The following is a 22,121-nucleotide window of genomic DNA, read 5'->3' as shown; positions in this document are numbered from 1 at the left end:
AATTTTTTTTAGTGAATGAAATACCGTATAGATATAAAGCTCTGGCTGCCAGGGCCTTCAGCTAATGTTATAAAATCTTAGTCTATTATATTCTCATTTGTGATCGATTTACATATATAACGTAAATTTAGATACAATATAAATATAAATTTCAAAGCAAAAGTAAATGGGTGCATGTATGTAACTAAGCTTAATATCTATTACAAATTACAAATTACGCATACATAGACATAACTCAGAATACACACCAGAATTATTTTAAGTAGAAAAAATGCATTGAAAAAAAAACGTGTTAAATCCGATAATTCATGTAAAAAAAGTAATTTTGTTTTTTTTTGTATTCGTGTTATTTCAAATTATGTCGTGTAAAAATAGAAATATTTTTTCGTATTTACTCGTGTTATTTCAAATTCGTGTAAAAATAATTCGTGTAAAAACAGAATTAGGTGTATATGTATTTAGATATGATTTCTATGTTACTGTCATTAGAAGGTTTTTTGTTAGAAAAAACATTAGCTCTGATTCGTTGAAGTGCCGGGCAGGTATCGAGGAGGTGTATAACTGTGACATCATTTGATCCGCAGAACACGCAATTTGGTTTATTTACGCCATTTAAGATGTGAGCAGTTGTGTGTCCTATTGGAAGTCTTATAAATGTCCTTATATTTTTACAAGTTGCTTTTCCTGGGTAAAAAGGCTTTGTTCCCGCAGGATTAAATTTTTTGTAGAGGTGATCGTGATTACTCCATTCTCTTACTTGGATTTCATTAACGTATGTTTCAACAAGTCTGCGTATATCTTTATCGGTGAAATAGTCAAAGAAGTGGAATGGTTGTTTGGAAGCTTCTTTAGCTTTTTTATCGGCAATTTCGTTGCCATGAATTCCGATATGGCTAGGCACCCACATTATTTTTATACAGTTATTGCTTTGCAATAGCATGCTACGAATATTGGATATTAAAGATGTATTATTGGTATTAAATATAGCTTCAATTGCAGATCTACTGTCGGTACATATAATGCATTTATTTCCCATTCGTCAAGCAAATTGTACTGCCTCAAATATTTCGGCTGCTTCGGCAGTAAATACCGAGCAGTAGGATGGCAAGGAACCGACCACAGTAGTAACACCTAGCTGGTTTGTCACAGCAAACGTTGTGCTGGTATCTGACTTGGATCCGTCCGTATAATACAAGTTCCAATCATCATTTAAGGACTCTAATACCGCATTAAACATTTGTTTGCATTCGTTACTGCTGGTAGAATATTTTGGGTACTTTAGTAGGATGTTGATGAGTGATGAATTTTGAAGCGCACTTGGAGGATACTCTGAAGTTTTAAGAAGTAATGAAGTGGTTACGATGTTCAGCTGTTGAACTAGACTTAAGCAACGCATAATAGTAGACGGCTTACGACTAGTCTTAAGATTTCGTATAGAACAATTGATTTGCGAAAAAATTAATTCATTTCTGCAGTGAAGTAGCCTCGGTATAAGCATCATGGTGTTAGGCATGGTCCGGTAGTTTATATGTGGTAATCCAGCTTCAGATAGAATTGCCTTAATTGGTGACGTTGGGAAGGCGCGAATGCTTCTTCTGACTGCTACGTGGTAGGGTGCGTTCAAGAGCTTAATGTTTGTATTAGCGCAATGTTCGTAAATACAAAGTCCGAAGTCAATTTTAGATAATATTAAAGCTTTCGTTATATTGACAAGAGTATTTGTATGTACTAAGCAGTATTTAGAAGATAAGAATTTAATTATATTCAATCTAGAAAAAAAACTTACTCTAAAATATTTACAATGCTCTTTGAAAGTTAATTTGTTGTCAAATATAAGTCCTAAGATTCTTAATTTATTAGTATGTGGGAGATCAACGTTTGAAAATCATATATTAGGAAAGGAGCACTTTTGTTTCCGATATATGTGAAAAGTTTTACATTTGCTAGGCGATATATTAGCGCCTGAAATTTTTGACCAATTACTTATTTTATTCAATATATTTAAAAATATGTGTTTAACTTGGTTTAGATCTTGAGTTTGAGAGAATATTAAAACATCATCGGCATAGATGCAGTGTTTGACAACTCCACTAGAACTTATAATTGTACTTATTTCATTGAACGCAATGGTAAATAACGCAACTGAAAGAGGTGATCCCTGTGGTATACCATTAAACAGATCGTGTAGGCCGGATTTATGCTTATTGGCAATAACAAAAAATTTGCGGTGGTTCAAAAACAATTTTATTATATTATATAGTTTTTCGCCAACACTCCATTTTTTAAGTTCCCTGAGTACCATGTGAGGTCCAATCCCGTCAAATGCTTTTTCAAAGTCTAAACTTAGAACAGAAACGTGATTTCGGTTTGACAAAGCCGTAGAGGCATAGTGGTCGAGAGCGTCAGTTACTCCTAAACCTTTTTGGAAGCCAAATTGTTGGGGTTTTATAAAAGCGTTTGCTTTGGCAAACCACAAAACTCTTACAGATATTATTTTCTCCAGAATTTTGGACATCCAGGGCGATAAACTAAATTTAATTAAAACAAAAAACGTCGTTGCTGCTTTCGCAGCCAAACTGCTTCTACACAAAAAGAATCTGGGCAGACGTGAGTTTCACAATTCTCCGAATTTATCAGTATCATGCTGTAACGGCGAATTGTTTACCTACTGCCAACATTTGGAAAACCTCCACATTGACTTCACCGAACGATACCTGGACATTTTGAACTTGGAAATACCAGACTGGGTGTTGGATCCGTTTTCAAACGTCAACACAGCAATGTCACCTCAGCTGGAAGAAGAACTTATAGAATTGACAACAAACGAGGAAATAAATATCAAGTTCAAAAATGGTTACCAAGAATTTTGGCTACAAAAACCGATCTCGCAATTGTACCCTGGATTGTTGTCAATCGTTCAACGATTCTTGATAGCATTCCCATCGTCATGTTGGTGTGAACGTGGATTTACGTGGATTTAGTGCTGTGACAACACTGCTTACTAAAAATAGAAATCGTTTGCTTGTTACCGAACGTGGCGACTTGCGACTGTTCTTGAGTAAATTGGAACCTGATATTAACAAACTTATTAAAAAGCATCAGATTCATCCTTCACATTAGTTTTTATATATGGATCGATTATTTTAGTTTTATTTTTAATAAAATATTCTCTGTTATAATACTATAAAGTTGTGTTTCAATAATCATTCTTATTGGCAGGTGGAGCCCGTAAGAGTTAACTTGAGACCTAAGCGCCGTTGTATGTTACCTACTGCGCTTAGGTTTCAAGTTGCTGGTTATAGTAAAAGTTTCGTTTAGAATTCTCCGTTAATAGACGTATATAGGTCACAATAATTAATTTGAAGTTATAGTGGTTTTTAAATACGTGAAAAAATGGGGCGCTAAAAAAATATTTATTCTCAAAGTGGGCGGTAGACAAAATAAGTTTGGGAACCACTGCTCTAATTGATAAACAATGTTGTCTATGCTGAACTGAGTTGATTTGATTGTGTTTTTGGCACGACTGTTTGTTCTGATTTTATCATACTCGTTGCAGCTCTCTTGTACATACATATATACAATCGAATTCCAAAACAGTGCTTTGCCTCACTTTTATATTTTGATATGTAAAAATAACGAAATTGTCGGGCCGGCTGATATTGATAAAATTGTTTGTACAGATACCGGACAAAAATTTGCAGCCATGCGGTGTTTCGAATCCAAGCTCTGTATGCAAGATGGAAAATGTTCAAAAGAATTTTGAAACGATTTTGTACAATAGTGCAACTGCTTCAATTCAAAGTTAAAACACAATCCAATATACATAAGTATACAAAAATTCCAAAAGGGCCAAAATCTAATGCAGATCGTACATGTCATGTGGGATTGTGACCAACGATAATGACTGGAGAGTTGAGTAATTTGGTTGCAGTTATTTATGCCTTAAATATTCCATCAAACGCATAAGCACTGTGATATAATATAATTTATGAGAAGATATCGATAGATATGGTTTTAGTGTAGATGTTTCTTTCAATAAAAATTTTTTGAAAATCGAGGATATTTTGTTAACATAAAATGATACATGTACGTCATTTGGTTTGTCTACCCCTTTAATAAAGCCAGAATTTTCTGAGCTCGTTATGTTTAATCTTTTTGAAAAAGAATATTTATTTAATGAGCTTTATGATAGCGCAAATATAATAATAATCAGCGTAATGTGTATAAATGAGCATCCTCCCCCGACATCAAAACACACCACATAAACCTCAACAACCTTACAACACTGACACGCAACCTTCACCACACTCTTCACATCACCACTTACAATCCACACTACTCATGAGAGCACCACATATCGACACCCACACACAAGTACAGAAAGTAACCACAATAACACCGTTCACATACCAAAGCGAAAAAAGGAACCGACGAGGAGATCCCAGTTCAGTTGGTTTTCGCAATCAGTAACGATCGGTGCGCATTTTCGCAAATATACAAGTACATATATATTCCAACTTCTACCGGAGTTCTAATTTTTCAATGTTCGCCTTTTTTAACTTTTATAATAAAACCCCATTGGGACATCCTCTATTTCTTATACATCGCGTCTGAAGCGATTGTTTCTTTTGTTTTGGAAAAAAAAAAATTATTAAAATTAGTGATCAAAAGATGAGTGCGAAAAAATACATGGTCCTTCGAGCCATAAAGAACGGCAAATTGGAAAAAACAAAAACAAATAAGTGGAAACAAAAAAGTGAAAGAAAAAATAACAAAGTCTGTAATGCCATGTTCAGACCGACACTTAATCACACGATTTCGGCTGTTGAGTGGCTTATCCCACTAATCTTATAAATTTATCAAGATTTCGCCAAACAAAAAATGACAGTTCAAAATCACTTCATCGGAGTGATTTGAAACTGATCCACGCTAAATCTCTCTGTGCGAATCTGATTTAGCGCCATCTACTTGTCAGCATTGGAAATCTATTACATTATCACAGCTGATTTACCGTGCGATTCTGTACTGTGATACAGTCTCAAGCAGCGTTTGAAAAACTACGCTACTCTCGTAGCATTTCATTTTACTCTTGCTACCGCCCTCAATTTGTCGGGAGCCACAGCATAGCCTTAGCATAACAATGTAAAGTATGTGCTCTACTCTGCTCCGAGTTTTGTTAGGTAAAAAACTAGAGCTGGAGCGGGAGCAAAAAATTAAATTCTGCGCTATGCTCTGGCGTAGCGGTAGCAAAAAATTGGGAGCGGTAGCACAGCAGAGCTAATGAAAATTTTCATGTGCTACAGCTCCCGCATGTGTTTGTTGTTTTTTTTTTCTTTTTTGCTATTTTCTGTCATTTACAAGTATGGTACAAGTTGGTATATAAAAGAAAGTCGTTTATAACTCAAGAATGGCTGAACCGATTTGGCTTAAAATTGGTGGGGAGGTAGCTTAGAAGCAGGGTAAGGACATAGGATACATTTTATCTCTTTCATTTTCATCGTCAAGGCACTGCGGATATTTTGCTAGATTATTAGTCAAGGACGCAAATGCATTCATAACAAACCAAACGGGATTTCTAACATAAAGATATGAGTGTTGGTAAAAAGGTTTATTATAATTTTAGATATACAGAAATCTTTTCGATTCTTTGCAATATAGATACATTGAAGTATGTATATGCGTACAATTTCAAACTGATTCTTCCTAAAAAATGATAAAATTACTAAATATTGGGAATGGTAGAATAGAACTGCAAATACGCAGTGCAATGGATTAAAACTGGTACTGATAATCAGTAGATGAATATTAACCACGTGTATTCCAAAAGATAAAGGCGAGGTATCTAAACCTGATTTTTTCACGAAATTCGCATTTTTTTGTATAACTGACAAGAGCTACAGCGTCTAAAGTCAAAACGATGCCATAAAATACCTCTGATCTGTAGGAATTTAAAGATAAAAGACCAAGATTGTAGTGTATTTTCTATGGAAAATTTTTACATGCCTCGATCCAGTTCTTAATGTAAATATGTAGGGCTAAAATTTTCAGGGAATTTTTTTGTGGGGTATTTCCATGGAAATTTCCTGACGGGACCGAACAAAATTAATAATTCAAAAAAATAAAAACACCCTAATGTATATAAAAAAGGGGAAAGTATATGTATGTAGTTAAAATTAATTTCGAAAATTCATAGTAATTGAGTATTGTAATACATTTGGAAGGGATGATGTTCTTGGTAATATAAAAATGGTAAATATTTTACATAATAAAAAAAATTGTATAATTTATTCAATTATTATCTAATTCACTTTATTAATATATTTCTTTAAATATTTGATTTTAGATTTTTAAAGTCACTTGACGCAACAAGTGCCAAAATGATTTGCATAACATTTTTTTGTTTGAATTATTCAATTAATTCAAATATTATGACAGAAAATAGCAAAAAAGAAAAAAAACGACAAACACATCTGGAGCATAACAATGTTAGACAACAATTTTAGAAATTTTGCTGCTACGGAGTAGTAAATGAGAACCCTGGTCTCAAGTCTCTAAATTCGATTTTAGTTAGAGACAATTTTTGAGACTTGATACGATTTTGCTATTCTGTAAGTGACAGTCACAAAATCTATTACATTTCAGTATTCAGAAATGTTTTTACACTAAATGAAAATAAATATGTCGATAACAAATATTTAATTTTCTATAACATAGTCAAAAAACATAATTATCAATAAAAATAAAAATATATGTTGACTTTGTTTCATAATATTTACGAAATTTATGTAAAATTGATTTATTTTTAACCTTTTCGTGTTTGAGTTGCTTACAAAATATAAAAAAACGACAATCGATTCATATCTATGATGATCTTTATTCCGAATATTCAAAACGGCAGACAAGAGTTCTTTTTAGTTTTGTGACTTGCTAACTATCAGGTCTCAAATTTGAGTCAATATTTTGAGACTAATGTTAGAGATTGTTTAGTGAATAGTAACTAGTCAGAAATTGAGCCCTTACCTCAAAATGTCTCAAATAGAGACTAGCGACTTGTTACAGAATCCCGTTGTTACACACTACAAAGGGGAAAAAATGTAAACAAACAAATTTTTATTAGAGCAATGAATCTAATTTCTGCTATACTATGTATATGACAATGTTTTCTTTTGATAAATATTGAGCGATGCTGATTTGGTTTTAGGAATCCAAGGGTATTGTCCACTAAGAATTTGTTCCACCCGGCCAAAACGTTAATGCAGAATTCTAAATTGGAGTTCTGTACCGTTTGATTCGCCGCATTCGACGTGTTCGGCCCAAATATCGCAAAGATGAAAGTTGGCGTTTGTTGCACGATAATGCGCCGTCTCATCGACTGACGCTTGTGTCCGATTATTTGACCAAAAATCACATTTGAACCATTAACCACTCCCCGTATTCACCTGATATGGCACCGTGCGACTTCTTCCTTTTCGGAAAAATCCATTTGCCCATAAAAGGAAAGCGTTATGCAGACGTAGAGGCCATTCAAAAGGCTTGCACCGGCGTACTGGCGACCATACCGCCCAACCAGATAAAACACTTGTTTGAGATACTTTTGGACCGCACGCAATGCTGCATTGAAAAGAAATTGATTTTGCCAAAAAACCCATTTTTTCTGATTTTTTTTATGAACTTGCCTAAAATTCAAAAAGAAACCAAAGAAGAATTCATCAAACTAGAATCGACTGTTTCAAACTGTTTGTCGGTTCTATCGACACAAAATATCCCCACACACAATTGGGATCTGGTTAACATATGCACCGCCGCATTACCGGAAAAATCGTCATTTTTGGGGGAGCAATCGCTCTCATCAAGAAGAAAATTCCCAACGTGGTAGCAAATGAAAGACTTCTTAACTACTCAATACGAAATTGTGGAAAGGGTAAACAAAAAAAATAGTCAGAACTAACAACTTTCAACACGACCTAAATCGAAGCTTCAATAGACCTTGGACCTGGAAGCAACAATCATTTAAATATTTCTCAAATATTTTCAAAACACAATCGTTCACATCTGAACTAAAGGACATGAGATAAAAACTAACAAGAAGTTTAAAATTTGAATGTGAATGAAAGGAACAACTTTGTCAGATCAAAAAGACTTTGTACACAACTAAAGCTAGCAGATCCCAACTGCAACACTCAAGCTCAAATAGACTTTCAATTATGCAGCGACCTTATATCGCAAATTATACTAAAAGGTGATGAAAAAATTTCAAAAACCCTTCTTGCTCAAAATACCATGTTCGGTTGGATACTAAGGGGACTAGTCACGGAACCAGTTGCCACAATGACATCTCAAGTTGAGGAAGTATCAAACGATCACATCAATACAAAATTGAGAAAATTTTACAAAATGATATCGCAACTTCAAGCCACCTATTAGTGGCAAAAGCAAAAGTTGCGCCTCTAAAAACGCTAAGTCTCCCACGACTTGAACACTGCGGCGCTGCTACTAGCAGCTAATTGAATGTTTCAAATATTTGACCTAGTAAGATCAGCCACTTGGCGACACGTAGCCAGTGCTGACAATGCTGCTGATCTAGGTACCAAAGGGTCCAAACCTCTGCATCTCGCCACCACCATCCTCTGGTGGAATGGCCCGCGATAGTTAACAGAATCTCCCGATTCTTGACCACAATCGCCCATGCGCAACATACTTGCCCCAGAAAGTCGAAAAATCGCCACTTATCATGCAACTCTCGATTACATTGACACCCTTGAACGATTTTCATCCCTCCCCGAGCCCTCCGGGTAGTCGCCTATATGCTCAAGTTCTTAGAGCGGCTTAAACTTAAAGCTAAAGGAGCAACTTACCCCCATTGCGATGCATTGACGCACCAAGACTTACAAAAGGCAAAGGTCGATCTTAACGAATCAACTCAAATGTGTTACATCAGCCGCGCCATATCATTACCAAGAGAATCGAAGCCGTTTGATAAAAAGAGCTCACTCTTAGTTCTAAACACATTTCTAGACACGAAATGTCTGCTTCGTGCCAATGGTCGGCTTGTTAACTCAAGCCCATCATACATCGAACGCCACCCCATAATCATAATTGAAAAGTCTCCATTTGCCACATTATTCCTGAATTAATGCTACACACCGAACATCTACTCATGCGACATATGGTACGCCAAGAATATTACATTCCCCGTCTGAAGCTCTAAATCATGAAATGCATTTTCATGTGCAAGATCTGCACTACGCATAAGCAAAAAATGCGAACGCAGATTATGGGAGCACTTTCACCTGAACGCTGCTATTTCGCTCTGCCTTTCACCACTACAGGTGTCGATTTTGCTGGGCTTTTTCTGATAAACGCGGCCATGTTAAGGTCTCCTACCCTAATGAAAGGCTACGGGGCTGTTTTTGTCTGTTTCACGAAAAAAGCAGTACACCTTGAGCTATGTACGAATCTAACGACGGAGGCTTTTCTTGCGGCATTTGCTCGCTTCGCCGGACGACAAGACTTTCCATCAAAAATCATGAGCGATAATGGCAAAACATTTATCGGAGCTCAAAGAGCTACCGAAATACAGTTTGTGGACTTTATAAAACAATCCTCACCTGACATTGTCCAAAAATACGCTCTCCAAAGTATCAATAGGCAGTTTATCCTCCCAACCGCTCCTCATATAGGTGGCTTATGGGAATCAGCTGTAAAAAGCTAGCTGGCAACCACAAATTTATTTATGAAGAATTCATGACCTTGTTAACTAGAATTGAAACCGTTCTTAACTCACGGCCTTGCTCTGCACTCTCGCAAGATCTCTCCGACTTTATTGCTTTCACGCCAAGGCATTTTCTTAAAGGAGCGCCCATTCTGGCCCCATCTGAGCCAGGCGTGGAGTCGCTCTCCTTATTAAACTGTTGAGAAAGAATTAAAATTCATCATCATGATTTCAGTCACCGGTAGAAAGATGATTATTTAAAGGACCTCCACAGAAGGTACCGATGGAAAACAACAGAAAATGCGCCTAGATGGCGGATTGGGCGGAGAGAGAAGCTCTACAACACCTCCGACGGTCATATTCGCGTAGTCGACCTCTGTACACAATCGGGGACGCCAACCAGACCGCACGTTAAATTATGCTTTTTGCCAACCGCCGATAAAATCGAAACGTAACCGTAACTAATAAACAAAAAATAAATACTAATTAAATCATTCATTAGCAATAAATACAGTGGCGCAGCGACAACTTTGAGCGCCCGGGGCCAAGGATGTTCTGCCACCCCCCTTTATCCTCATACCTACAAGTTTCATATGGTGGTTGGAAAAAAAGTGAATTTTTACAAAATATCTTCGATATTAAGTATATAAAATTTAGAAACTAGAAGCCACGCAAATTCTGAAGTTCCAAAATTCTCTTCATACGGGTTTGATGAAATTGATAGTAAATTTACAAGTCATCTTAGTAAAAGCCATAGAAAAAAACAATTTTCGCCCTATATCTTGTACGCTTTTGACACAATTTGCAAGAATTCTTGCCCGATTTGGAGTTTTTAAATACCATTTTTGAAAATTTGGAGAAATAAAAGTATGTGTTACATTCAAAGCATAGGGTAACTGTGAGAGTGACACGTCGCTAGATAAAGCTAGAAAAGTGCATTTTTAAGTTCTATCACTATTTTTAAGAAAGATATAAGCCAAAAGATGTAAGACAATTCAAAGACTGAAGAGTGTTCGAGTAAAAATTATATTTTTCATTGTTATTCAAATTATTACATTGTTAGTGTACAACTCTTTATCTTTTATAATAAATTTTGTAAAAAAAATTTGTTGAAGTATTTTTCTGAATATTAAAAAACAGAGAAGATAGTTTTGCCGGCCCCAAAACGTTGCGCCCCGGGCGACGGCCCCCTTCGTATAAGGGGGCTCTATCGGAGCCCGTGTGAAAATTATACAATGGGCGTGGCACCGCCCACTATCTGGTGAAATCCCATATCGCGGGACCCGACTAACCGATTTCGACAAAGTTTAGCATATTAGTAGTATATGGGATGAGCAAAAATATATAAAATCTGGTCGACGCTACCCCCTACTCAAATATATTCAATATAAAATGTTCGGTTGCACCCGAACTTAGTCCTTCCTTACTTGTTTTATTTTAATATATTGCATTATTATATTCAATCATGCATTTTTATTCATTTTCATTCTTAAATCAATTTAAATAATTTTGTCCGGTTTTTGAGACCAAATGCTCCTATGTGCGACGAGGAGATCCCAGTTGAGTTGGTTTTCGACATCAGCAACGATCGGTGCGCATTTTCGCAAATATACAAGTTTATAGCCAACTTTTACCGGAGTTCAAATTTTTCCATTTTCGCTTTTTTTAACATTTATAATAAAACCCCTTTGAGACATCCCCCATCGCTTACTCATACGGGTGTGTAACATACAATCGCTTCTTTTATGTCGGAAGAATAAATTGATTAAGGTGAGTAAAAGGTGAGTAGGGAAAAAATACAAGTTATTGTTGAAGTTCAGTATCACGGTACCGGATCTAATGTGTATTGTTTGTGGTTATCGGAAAACATTCACTCACGTTATAATTCGTAAATTGAATTACCGTTCGATGTATTTCCAGTGCATTTAGTGGAGTTGCTTCCACATTATTGATTGGTGGAAAAACAGTCCATAACCTTTCAAAGTGCCCATAAATCGGATGTATTCGGTAGTATATAAAAAATTAGTAGTTATGCCAGATTTATTAATTTAGCGAGATTATACATTATTGATGAAATTTCGATGTGACCGCTACAAGTGATGAAACGTATTGGTACGTTGTTAAAAGACTTATGTGAAGATTAAAAATAAAAGAATTTTTTATGGAAAATTTTTATTATTACGTTTTTTAATCACATAACTTTAAGTCAAATTATGAGAGCACTCTCCGAAGAGTTGGGACTCGTTCAAGGGTAAAGATTTAGTTGAAATTCCAGTTAATTTGATATGTTTTGAATTTAGCAAAGTATAAGATATTTTTGGGGATATTTTGAAACCATTTCATCACATAGAATTTTAAAGTCAATTGTGTTGGCTTCAGCTAATGAAGATTGTGGACTTATCAATAACGATGTATTGAATCGCTGGTGCAAAAAAGTTTATCACAGTTTCGACACAACTATTTCCGAAGATAACGGCAGGTGAGCAACTACTATGTTGTTCAATAAGTTTTGTCGTTTGATAAGAAAAACACAATTTTATGATTCAAAATACACTTTATTATTCAGTATAATCTCGCTGAACATTAACACTTGCTACAACGATCCTCCAATCTGTGGATCCCATCTCTGAGTGAGAATCCGGAAGGTCTGCAAAATACGCTTCAACAGCCGTTATGACCTCTTCATTTGATAAAAGAAGGCTTGCCACGCATACATTTTTTGAGTTTTGAAAACAAGTGAAAGTATCTAGGTGCCAAAGCTGGTGAATACGGTGGATGCTCCAACAATGCGAACTTTAATTCGTGGATTTTAGCCATTGCCGAAATGCTCTTGTGACACGATGCATTGTCCTGATGAAAAAGGATTTTTTTCTGCTGCATACCGGGTCTTTTTTCACGACTTTTTTCTTCAACTGGTCCAAAAGGTTGCAATAATATAAACGAAATTCCTGTGGCATCCCAAAAAACTGATGCCATAACCTTCTTGGACACGAACTCCTTTCGAAGCCGAACAACTAGGTTCACACCACTCTTAAACTTCTTGTTTTGATTCAGGATTATTGTGATAGACCCAAGTATCATCCATAGTGATGAATCGAAGCATAAAATCCACTTTGTCCTTTTTAAAACGCTCCAAGTGTTGCTGAGAAAGTCGCATTCGAATGTGTTTTTGCTTCATTGTTAGCGACACCCATTGTGCACACAGCCTTCTAAAACCCACAATTTCACTTAAAATATGGCTCGCACTGCCTAATGAGATATGTAGAGCCTCTACTAAATCTCTCTCAGTCAATCGACGATCTCCTAAAACCACATCCTGTGTTTTGGCTATGACATCTGTTGTTGATGCGAGTTTTGGACGTTCTTCACGTGGATCGTCTGCAAGGCTTGTACGACCAAGAAAACATTGTAATATTAAATTTAGAATTATTATTATTCGTTATTATAATTTGATATTTTGTTCACTTTATATCACATAACTCTAATCGAGATAGATATAGGGTTATATACATATAAATGATCAGGATGACAAGAAAAGTTGAAATCCGGTTGAATGTCTGTCTGTCCGTCCATCCATGCAAATTATAACTTGGGTAAAAATTAAGATATCTTGATGAAACTTGGTATGTAGATTTCTTGTTTAATGTAGATGTGGAGATCACCACTCTACACTAATTATAATAATTACTCCTAATTTTTATTTGTACTAAACATAATAGTTATTCTTACTATACTTCTTAAGTTTGCCATTTTATGTAATTTATCCAAAAACTTAATGAATATAAGAATGTTAGATCAAAAGCACAAAATTGAAATATAGTTCGTCAACGACCATCAAAGTGTTAACAACGATTCGTTTAGTACCGCATTACCACCAAATTGGTGTCAGAAGAGTAAAATTTTGAATATTTTTTCTAAACCCCGCGCTTACTCAAAATGGACGAATATCTTCAACCTGTGGAAAACGAAACCGTATCTGGCAGCGATGGAATTTCAGTAGGCCCAGAAGCATTTAGACCCTACGAAAGCAGTTGGAGCGCCAATGACATCCAACCTGAAAATCAAAGTCATACGGTCATACATTTAGAGTCAGCGAGTGAAGCTGCGCGTCAGACGAAGCCAGCGCAGACAGAGGGCAGCGAAGTACCGCTTAGGAATTTACATCTGCCGAATATTGTACCGTTTTCACAACAACGAACAAATGTTACGATCCCGTTTCCAGATCATAATGTGTACAGTTTGCACCGCCTTAACGGTATACTGCACCTGAAGCACATGTACGTATTCCGATGCCTCGCATATCACCAAACGATATGGATGCATGGTTCTCCTCGGTGGACTATTGGTTTAAGACATGCAACATGAACAGCGAGGCTCAACGTTATTACCATGTGATGGCTACCTTAGATCCTCTTACGCTACCAACCATTATCCAAATCAGCAAAAACGCTGAAAATACGCAACGTATTACTAACTAAGGCATAGGCTTGTATAAGTTCCTCAAGACTGAACTTCTCAAATATTCCGGTGAAAGCTATCAACGCAAAATTCAGCAATTATTGGAGGAGATGGTACTAGGCGATCAACGTCCGAGTCAACTATTTAATGCCATGAGACGAGTGGCAGGAAATTCCTTTTCGGAAGAAACTCTTGGAGCCATGTAGATCCAACGCTTACCGGAATTAATAAGCCCATCTGTAATCGCACGCGAAGGTACGATAGATGTCCAAATTACAGTTGCCGACGCTATTATGGAAACGTTAACCCAGCGGTAAATTTGTTCATCATCGGATCACGCCGCCAGTACATCAGCTCAGACTCAACAAGACACGATTTCTCAGCTATCAAATACGATTCGCGACTTGCAACGCAAATTTGAAAATATACGCAGACGAGAACGCAGTCGCTCGCGCACTAGTCGCAGATTTCCTCGACGACATAGTCAATCGAGTGAGCGATCGCCTCGCAAAAGGAACGAATGTTGGTACCATAAAACTTTCGGAGACTCCGCCAACCGATGCCGCAGTCCATGTCTACGTCGACAAAGTACCAATACCCAGCATGAATGACTAGAAGTTTCAGTCAGCGATGCTGACGCCAATCACCCCAACGCAGCTGTAAATCAACTTTTCGTCAAGGACCAGTCATCAAACGTAAAATATCTCATAGACACTGGTGCCGAATACAGTGTTCTTCCAAACAAAAACAATTTTAATTCTCTTCGCCCAATCTTGGTATCTTGGTCTTTGTCGCAAATTCATGTGGAACTTCATGATTGCAGATGTTAATACATCAATTATTGGCAGTGATTTTATTCGGCACTACGACTTGATCATCGATCTAAAACGCAACAAATTAATCGACAACAAGACAAATCTCGAAGCGCCGTGCACTATTCACAAAGAGTTGAATATGAAAATAAAGGCTTTCGACGTACAGTGCCCATTCGCAAAGCTACTCAAGGAATTTAAGGACCTCACGGAAATGAATCTTGATCGAAAACCAGTAAAGAATGAGGTATGTCACGTAATTGAAACTCAAGGTCAACCCGTTACAGCTCCTGCTCGATAGCTCGACCACGCACTGAATTCGAATATCTGCTGCAAATAGGCGTGTGTCGCCCTTCGAAGAGCAATTGGGCTAGTCCGCTTCACATGGTCCGCAAAGCAGACGGCAATTGGCTACCATCTGAAGATTACCGTGCGCTCAATAAAATCACCGTTCCAGACCGTTATCCTTTTCCGTTTATTCACGACTGCTTAACAATCCTACAAGGAAAAACAGTTTTTGGCAAGATCGGTCTACAAAGAGCATTCCATCAAATACCCGTTCGAGCGGAATACATAAAGAAAACAGCCATAATAACACCATTCGGTCTATATGAGTTTACTCATATGACGTTTGGTCTACGAAATGCAGCACAAACTTTTTAACGCCTAATGCATGAAGCCTTACGAGGACTTGACTTCGCCTTTCCTTATGTTGATGGCATATGCATCGCTTCAGCAAACATGGAGGAGCATGCGAAAAATATACGCATGATATTTCAACGACTCCGCACAACTGGCATTACAATAAATCCGTCGAAATGTGAATTTGGTAAAAAAGAAATAAAATTCTTAGGTCACATCATTACATATAAAGGTATTCGCCCGCTACCAGAAAAAGTTGAGGCTATTTTAAAAGTTAAACGACCTACAGAAGCCAACGAATTAAAAAGTTTCCTAGCATCTATAAATTTCTATTGCAAATTTTTACCTAACGCCGCAAAACGTCAAGCCGTTCTACAAAAACTTACCAACGAAAACAAACGCAACGATAAAACTCGTACCGATTGGACAGATGAAGCAATCAACGCTTTTGAAGATTGTAAACAAAATATGGCCGATGCAGCAGCTTTAGCATAGGCTGCTTTCGTAAACGCAATATGCAAGGCATATATGCATTGCATACTATTCGTAAACGCCATTGCAATAATTTAGAAAAAGTATTGAATTCATAAATGAATGACAACCCTATTTCATGCGCATGAGTTGTCAAAATGTGCATGACTTTTGTTTTACATGCATTGCAGTCAAAAGAAACGGCAAGAGTTGAAATGGATGGTTCGCCAATGAAGTAAGTAATTTTTATTGAAGTATATATTTTTATTAGAATTTAATTGTTATTTCACGTAATTTTTCTTTGTAGTGATAAAAAGTGGACGCATGAGCGTAAAAAATTGTTCATGTCAATAAGACTTCGCCATGAAAGTGACTTCACCGCCAAAATAAAAAAACGCAGCACAATTTGGCAAACAATTCGACGGGAAATTCAAGAAGTGGACAATACGTTTTCCCCTTCAGTGAACTAGATAACGCGCTGCTTCACCAATATGTTAGGGACGTATAGAAGAATAAAAAGAAGAAATGGAACGTCCGGTGAGTCTGCCACAAATTGGGACTTTTTTGATGAGATGGATGATGTTTATGGTACACGTAGCAGTATATCTGTACCTGATAACATGCTCGATTATTCTTTGGATCAACTAACTTATGATTTATCATCAAATGATACTCCATCGCCTTCACCTTCTGCACCATCATCAGAGTTCACCCAAGTAGTTGGAACTGCCCAAAAACGGAAGAGAAATGAAGTCATTGAGTTCTTGGCCTCCGAATCGGAAAAACAAGCAAAATTGCTAGTGGAGAGTGAGAAGGAAAAAGTAAACATTGAAAAGGAAAAAGTGCAGGAACTAAGATCCATACGAAATATTAGAACGTAATCTTAATACCTAATTTTTTAATTACTTAGTTTAAGTTTTTTTTTTTAAATATGCACTGAATTTTTAAGTTTAACAAATGTACAAGCGTTTTGACAATGAGTGTGATTTTAATTTTAATAAAACTAATCTATGCAATAAAGCAATAATAAATAGCTGTGTCTTAGGAAGGCTAATGTTCGATTGGGGGTGGGAGTGGCAGTGGAATTGGGCAAGGGAAACGGATAGCAAAAGGTGCTGCAGGGAGGGAGGGGATTGAGGCGTCTTTGTAGCAGGTAAACGAGCCGGGATTACTAGTTTTATATCAAATTCATGTTTTATTACTTAAAAAACAGTTAATATTTCATTACTTATGCACATAGTAAAGTGGCAATGGCGTCCCGTTTATTTTTGGCTTGTTCTCTCTGTCGACTTGTAGTTGGTAATTGTGAAAAGCTATTTTCGATATTAAATGGTTCAATTTGTTCTTCTTCGCCTAATAAATGGTAACCGGAACAATTTTTTAATTCTCCCTTGACTATTGACTTTCTAATAGGACTCATTTCCCATATAGCAGCATCGTGGCATCGTCCGGGGCAGCCAATAAATACATCTATGAACTTAAGATGACTATCCACAATTGCCTAAACAAGTTTAATTAATTATAAATGAGCAATTTTTAATAAAGCTTAACATCCTTACTTGGACAACAATTGAAAACTTCCACTTCCTATTATAAAAACTAATACTGTCCTTAACTGGTTGTGAGATGGAAATATGCGTACCATCTATGCAACCTATGACATATGGGAACGGATGGCTGCGTTTAGCTGAAAATTCGTCACATGTTTGTTTTTGTTCTGCAACAGTATTTGGGAATTTTATGATATCTTTTTTTAAGCAACAAATTGTTTTTAGGGTTCTAATAAATAGTTTATAGCTGGTTCCCATTGCCATATCGAATCTGTTCCTGACATCTCTAAATGATGTGTTGTTGCTAAGTTTTCATATAGTTGCGTACAGCGCTTTTTTCAACGAAACTCCATTACGACCAGAGCACTTTGACAACCAGTATGGTTTCAACATGTTCAGAAGAATCTAAACATTACAGATTTAACAGATTTGTGGTGGCAACCACATTACCAAAATGCAGCCCTGGCGAATTTCCTTCATTACTGACGTTTCCACTGTCCTTCGTGTCAGCGCCCGCTTTGTCTGTTATGCATTCAGAAAATATCCTTCTTATATCTTTTGCGCTTGCTAAGCACACACGTGTTTTAACGACTCGTGCAATTTAACCAATTCCTATAAAACAAAGTTGAGAAACGAAATAAATAAAAGTTTTAAATTAACCACTCGACATAAGAAGATTTATTTTAGTTTTGCAATTAAGTAATCGCTTCAATTGGTGACCCCGCACGTTAGGAACATTTCAAGCAGCCATAACCTAAATTAACGCTGCAATCGCACTTTCAACACCATATTTCAACGCAAAATGTCTCTGGACGACTCAATCAGCGCTCCGTCGCAATCAAACATTCAGATTTCTAGGGAAATCTCCATCAAAGCTCCACGATTTTACAGCGAAAAACCTACGTTGTGGTTTGCGCAACTCGAGTCGCAATTCAGAATGCGGAGCATTCTAACAGAAGTCGACAAATTCCACGTGGCCGTGCCTTTAATTGACACTAGATCAGCCTCCACAGTCGAAGATATAATTTTGGCACCACCTATTACCAATCCATACAGAAAACTTAAAGAGGCACTTATTGCACGCTTCTCAAAATCTAAAAAAGCTAATCTTATACAATTATTGGACGGAGAGAGCCTAGGTGACAAAACTCCATCTCAACACCTGCGTCATCTCCGTAGTCTCGTCCCGGACATTAATGAGGAAGTTCTCAAGGCGCGATGGCTATCACACCTTCCTCCCCAAATGCGCGCATGCCTCGTCATACAGGAACAGGCTGATCTCAATAAACTCGGGGCTGCAGCCGACAAGCTTCACGAGGTGATTAAACCGGCCGGCATAGCAGCTGTTTCAGACCTGGAGACGCAAGTAGCAGCCTTGGCAGAACACCTATCAGAACTTTCAGCCATCGTAGCGCGCTCACGTGAACGGACAGTTCAGCAACGGCCTAGATCACGTAGCAGATCTCGCGTTCTACCAGCAACTTCATCCGGAGGGCTTTGCTGGTACCACGCCAAGTTTGGCGCCAACGCGCAAAAATGTACAACCGGATGCAAATACGAGGAAAACTTCAACAGGAGTCGTTAGTAGCGGCAGTCGACTCCCCTGCAGCCTCATGCCGCCTTTTCGTAAAAGACCTGTCCACAAACGTTCAATTTTTAATCGACACAGGCTCCGACCTCTCAGTTTTCCCGTACAATCAATCCACTCGTTTTCAGGAACCACTCAATTACCAACTCTATGCCGCCAACGGCACAATTATCAACACATACGGATGCGCCTTTAAAACCCCCGATTTTGGTCTTCAAAAAGAATTAACCTGGCGTTTTGTCTTAGCTGATGTTCCACGACCTATCATCGGAGCAGATTTTCTCAGCCATTTCGGTCTCATCGTTGATCTGAAACATAAACGCATAATAGACCAGAAAACTTAGTTATCTTCACGGGGCAACACCCCTTTTGTTAAGTCGTATTCAATCAAAACTTTACAAATTGATCATTTAACACCATTTTGGAAATTACTTTCAGAATTCCCTGACGTAACCAAACCAGACGGCCTACCAAAATTCACCAAACACCAAACTCGACATTATATCAAAACTACGGAGGGACCTCCTGTCACAAGCAAAGCACGAAGACTTGCACCTGATCGTCTTATCATCGCTAAGGCAGAATTTGAAAAAATGATTAAGATTGGCCTCGCCCGGCGATCCAACAGCCCATGGGCATCACCGCTACACCTGGTGCCAAAGAAATCAGGAGATTGGCGCCCTTGTGGGGATTACAGACGCCTCAATGATCGGACTATACCCTACAGATACCCCGTCCGTTATTTAGAAGATTTCGCCGCCACTCTATACACAAAAAAAAATATTCTCTACTATTGACCTCGTCCGCGCCTTCAACCAAATCCCGGTCGCTCCGAAGGACATTCCCAAAACAGCGATTATAACCCCGTTCGGATTATTTGAATTTCCTTTCATGACCTTCGGGCTTCGGAATGCGGCACAGACGTTCCAACGTTTCACGGACGAGATCACCCGAGATATGCCATTTGTCTACGCCTACATTGACGACATCCTCGTCGCTTCAGACAACGAAAATCAACACATGGAACATTTGCGAACCTTATTTCAACGCCTACAAGACGTTGGGCTTACGATAAACGCCGCAAAGACCAAACTCGCACAAAGAGAGGTCGCATTCTTGGGCCACACAATTTCAGAAACAGGCATCAAACCACTGCCTGAACGAATATCGGCAATTTTGGACTTCCCCAGACCTTCAACAATTAAGAGCTTACGCTCCTTTTTAGGTACAATCAATTTCTACAGAAAATTTATTAAACATGCTGCACAATTATTAGCGCCTTTTAACAAACTTTTGGAAGGATCCACCACCAAAAGCTCTCAACCTGTCGCATGGACCCAAGAACTGGAGACCGCCTTCGGATGCTGCAAAAACGCTCTGGCCAAGGCCACACAGCTCGCTCACCCTAGCAGCGACGCAGATTGGGCTATTTTCACAGATGCGTCACAACACGCTGTCGGCGCTGTTTTGCAGCAGAAAATTGATAACTCATGGCAACCACTGGCGTTTTTTAGCAAGAAGCTGGACGAAAAATCGTCCGAGCGGTCGACATACGATCGCGAATTACATGCCATATACGAGTCTGTAAAACATTTCAGACACATCTTCGAGGGGCGGCACGTAACAATTTTTACGGACCATAAACCACTGGTTCACGCTTTTAAACAGCGTTTAGATAAGGCATCCCCTTGGCAGTTCCGCAGACTTGACCTCATCGCGCAATTCTCCACTGAAATCAAACACGTTGCAGGTAACGAAAACATCGTGGCCGACACTCTGTCTCGGGTAGACGCAATTTCAACCGCCGTGACACTTACTGAGCTCGCTACACAACAAAAAAACGACAATCAGCTTCAAGACATAATGGAAAACACCAACTTATCATTGAAACTCCAACGAATTTTATATAAAGAACCAGATATAGAGCTATATTGCGACGTTTCTACCGGGAGATTACGCCCTTACGAGCCAGCACCATTAAGAAAACAAGTTTTTGAGTCGTTGCATTCTCTGGCACACCCAGGACAAATAGGCTCCAGAAAACTTATCGCAGAGCGCTACGTATGGCCAACTATCAACGAAGACTGCCGAAACTGGGCAAGAACTTGCGTTGCGTGCCAGCAAAATAAAATAACGAGACATAACGTCTCACCCATATCAAACTTTGAACAACCAACCCAACGTTTCCAGCATGTTCACGTCGATTTAATAACTTTGTTTCCATCAAAGGGGCATCGATACTGCCTTACTGCCTTCGATCGATTAACCCGATTTCCAGAAGCCATACCGCTAGAAGACGCACGAGCCGACACTGTAGCACGTGCATTCATGCTGAACTGGATCGCCCGCTATGGCGTGCGAGCAAGAATCACTTCAGATCAAGGTATGCAGTTCCAATCAGATCTTTTTAATAAACTCAATAACCTCCTAGGTGCAAGACACATCGTAACCACGGCTTACCACCCACAAGCAAACGGCCTCGTTGAGAGACTTCATCGTTAGCTTAAAGCAGCATTACTCTGTCACAACGAGTCGTGGTACGACGCTCTACCAGCCGTCCTGCTGGGGCTTCGATCGGCCTGGAAGGAAGACATCGGGGCTACCCCGGCGGAATTAGTTTACGGCGAAACCATTCGCCTACCTGGAGAATTTCTCGCACCATCCTCACGAGACCTCAGCGCACCTGAACTCATAAAAGTTCTGCAAAATCACTTCCATGGACTTACACCTGCAGAAATGTCACGCCACGCTAAGTATCGCGTTTTTAGATTCAGGGACTTGGATCACATTAGCCACGTTTTTGTCCGCCGCGGACAAATTGGTCCTTCATTTAGCCATCCATACGACGGCCCATACCGAGTCGCGGCCCGATACGCCAAGTATTTCAC

General features: G+C 38.3%; 2 protein-coding genes across 2 annotated transcripts; one reads left to right on the top strand and one right to left on the bottom strand.

Moving 5' to 3' along the window:
• Window positions 1–17,162: 17,162 nt before the first annotated feature.
• On the bottom strand, window positions 17,163–18,245 carry LOC120782022 (protein ALP1-like). The gene is made up of 2 exons (XM_040114180.1): window positions 17,655–18,245; window positions 17,163–17,596 (listed from the first exon to the last, which is right to left on the bottom strand). Exons 1-2 carry the CDS (start codon window positions 17,907–17,909, stop codon window positions 17,324–17,326), a joined length of 528 nt encoding a protein of 175 aa, XP_039970114.1. The 5' UTR covers window positions 17,910–18,245; the 3' UTR covers window positions 17,163–17,323.
• Window positions 18,246–18,582: 337 nt separating this feature from the next.
• Window positions 18,583–19,230, top strand: LOC120782027. Its single transcript, XM_040114185.1, has one exon. The coding sequence runs from the start codon at window positions 18,583–18,585 to the stop codon at window positions 19,228–19,230; it is 648 nt and encodes a 215-aa protein (XP_039970119.1).
• The last annotated feature ends 2,891 nt before the right edge of the window (window positions 19,231–22,121 follow it).

Source organism: Bactrocera tryoni, unplaced genomic scaffold (genome assembly GCF_016617805.1).
Source record: "Bactrocera tryoni isolate S06 unplaced genomic scaffold, CSIRO_BtryS06_freeze2 scaffold_9, whole genome shotgun sequence".
In the NCBI taxonomy this organism is placed as follows: Eukaryota; Metazoa; Arthropoda; class Insecta; order Diptera; family Tephritidae; genus Bactrocera; species Bactrocera tryoni.
This window is presented reverse-complemented; position numbering and strand designations above follow the sequence as displayed.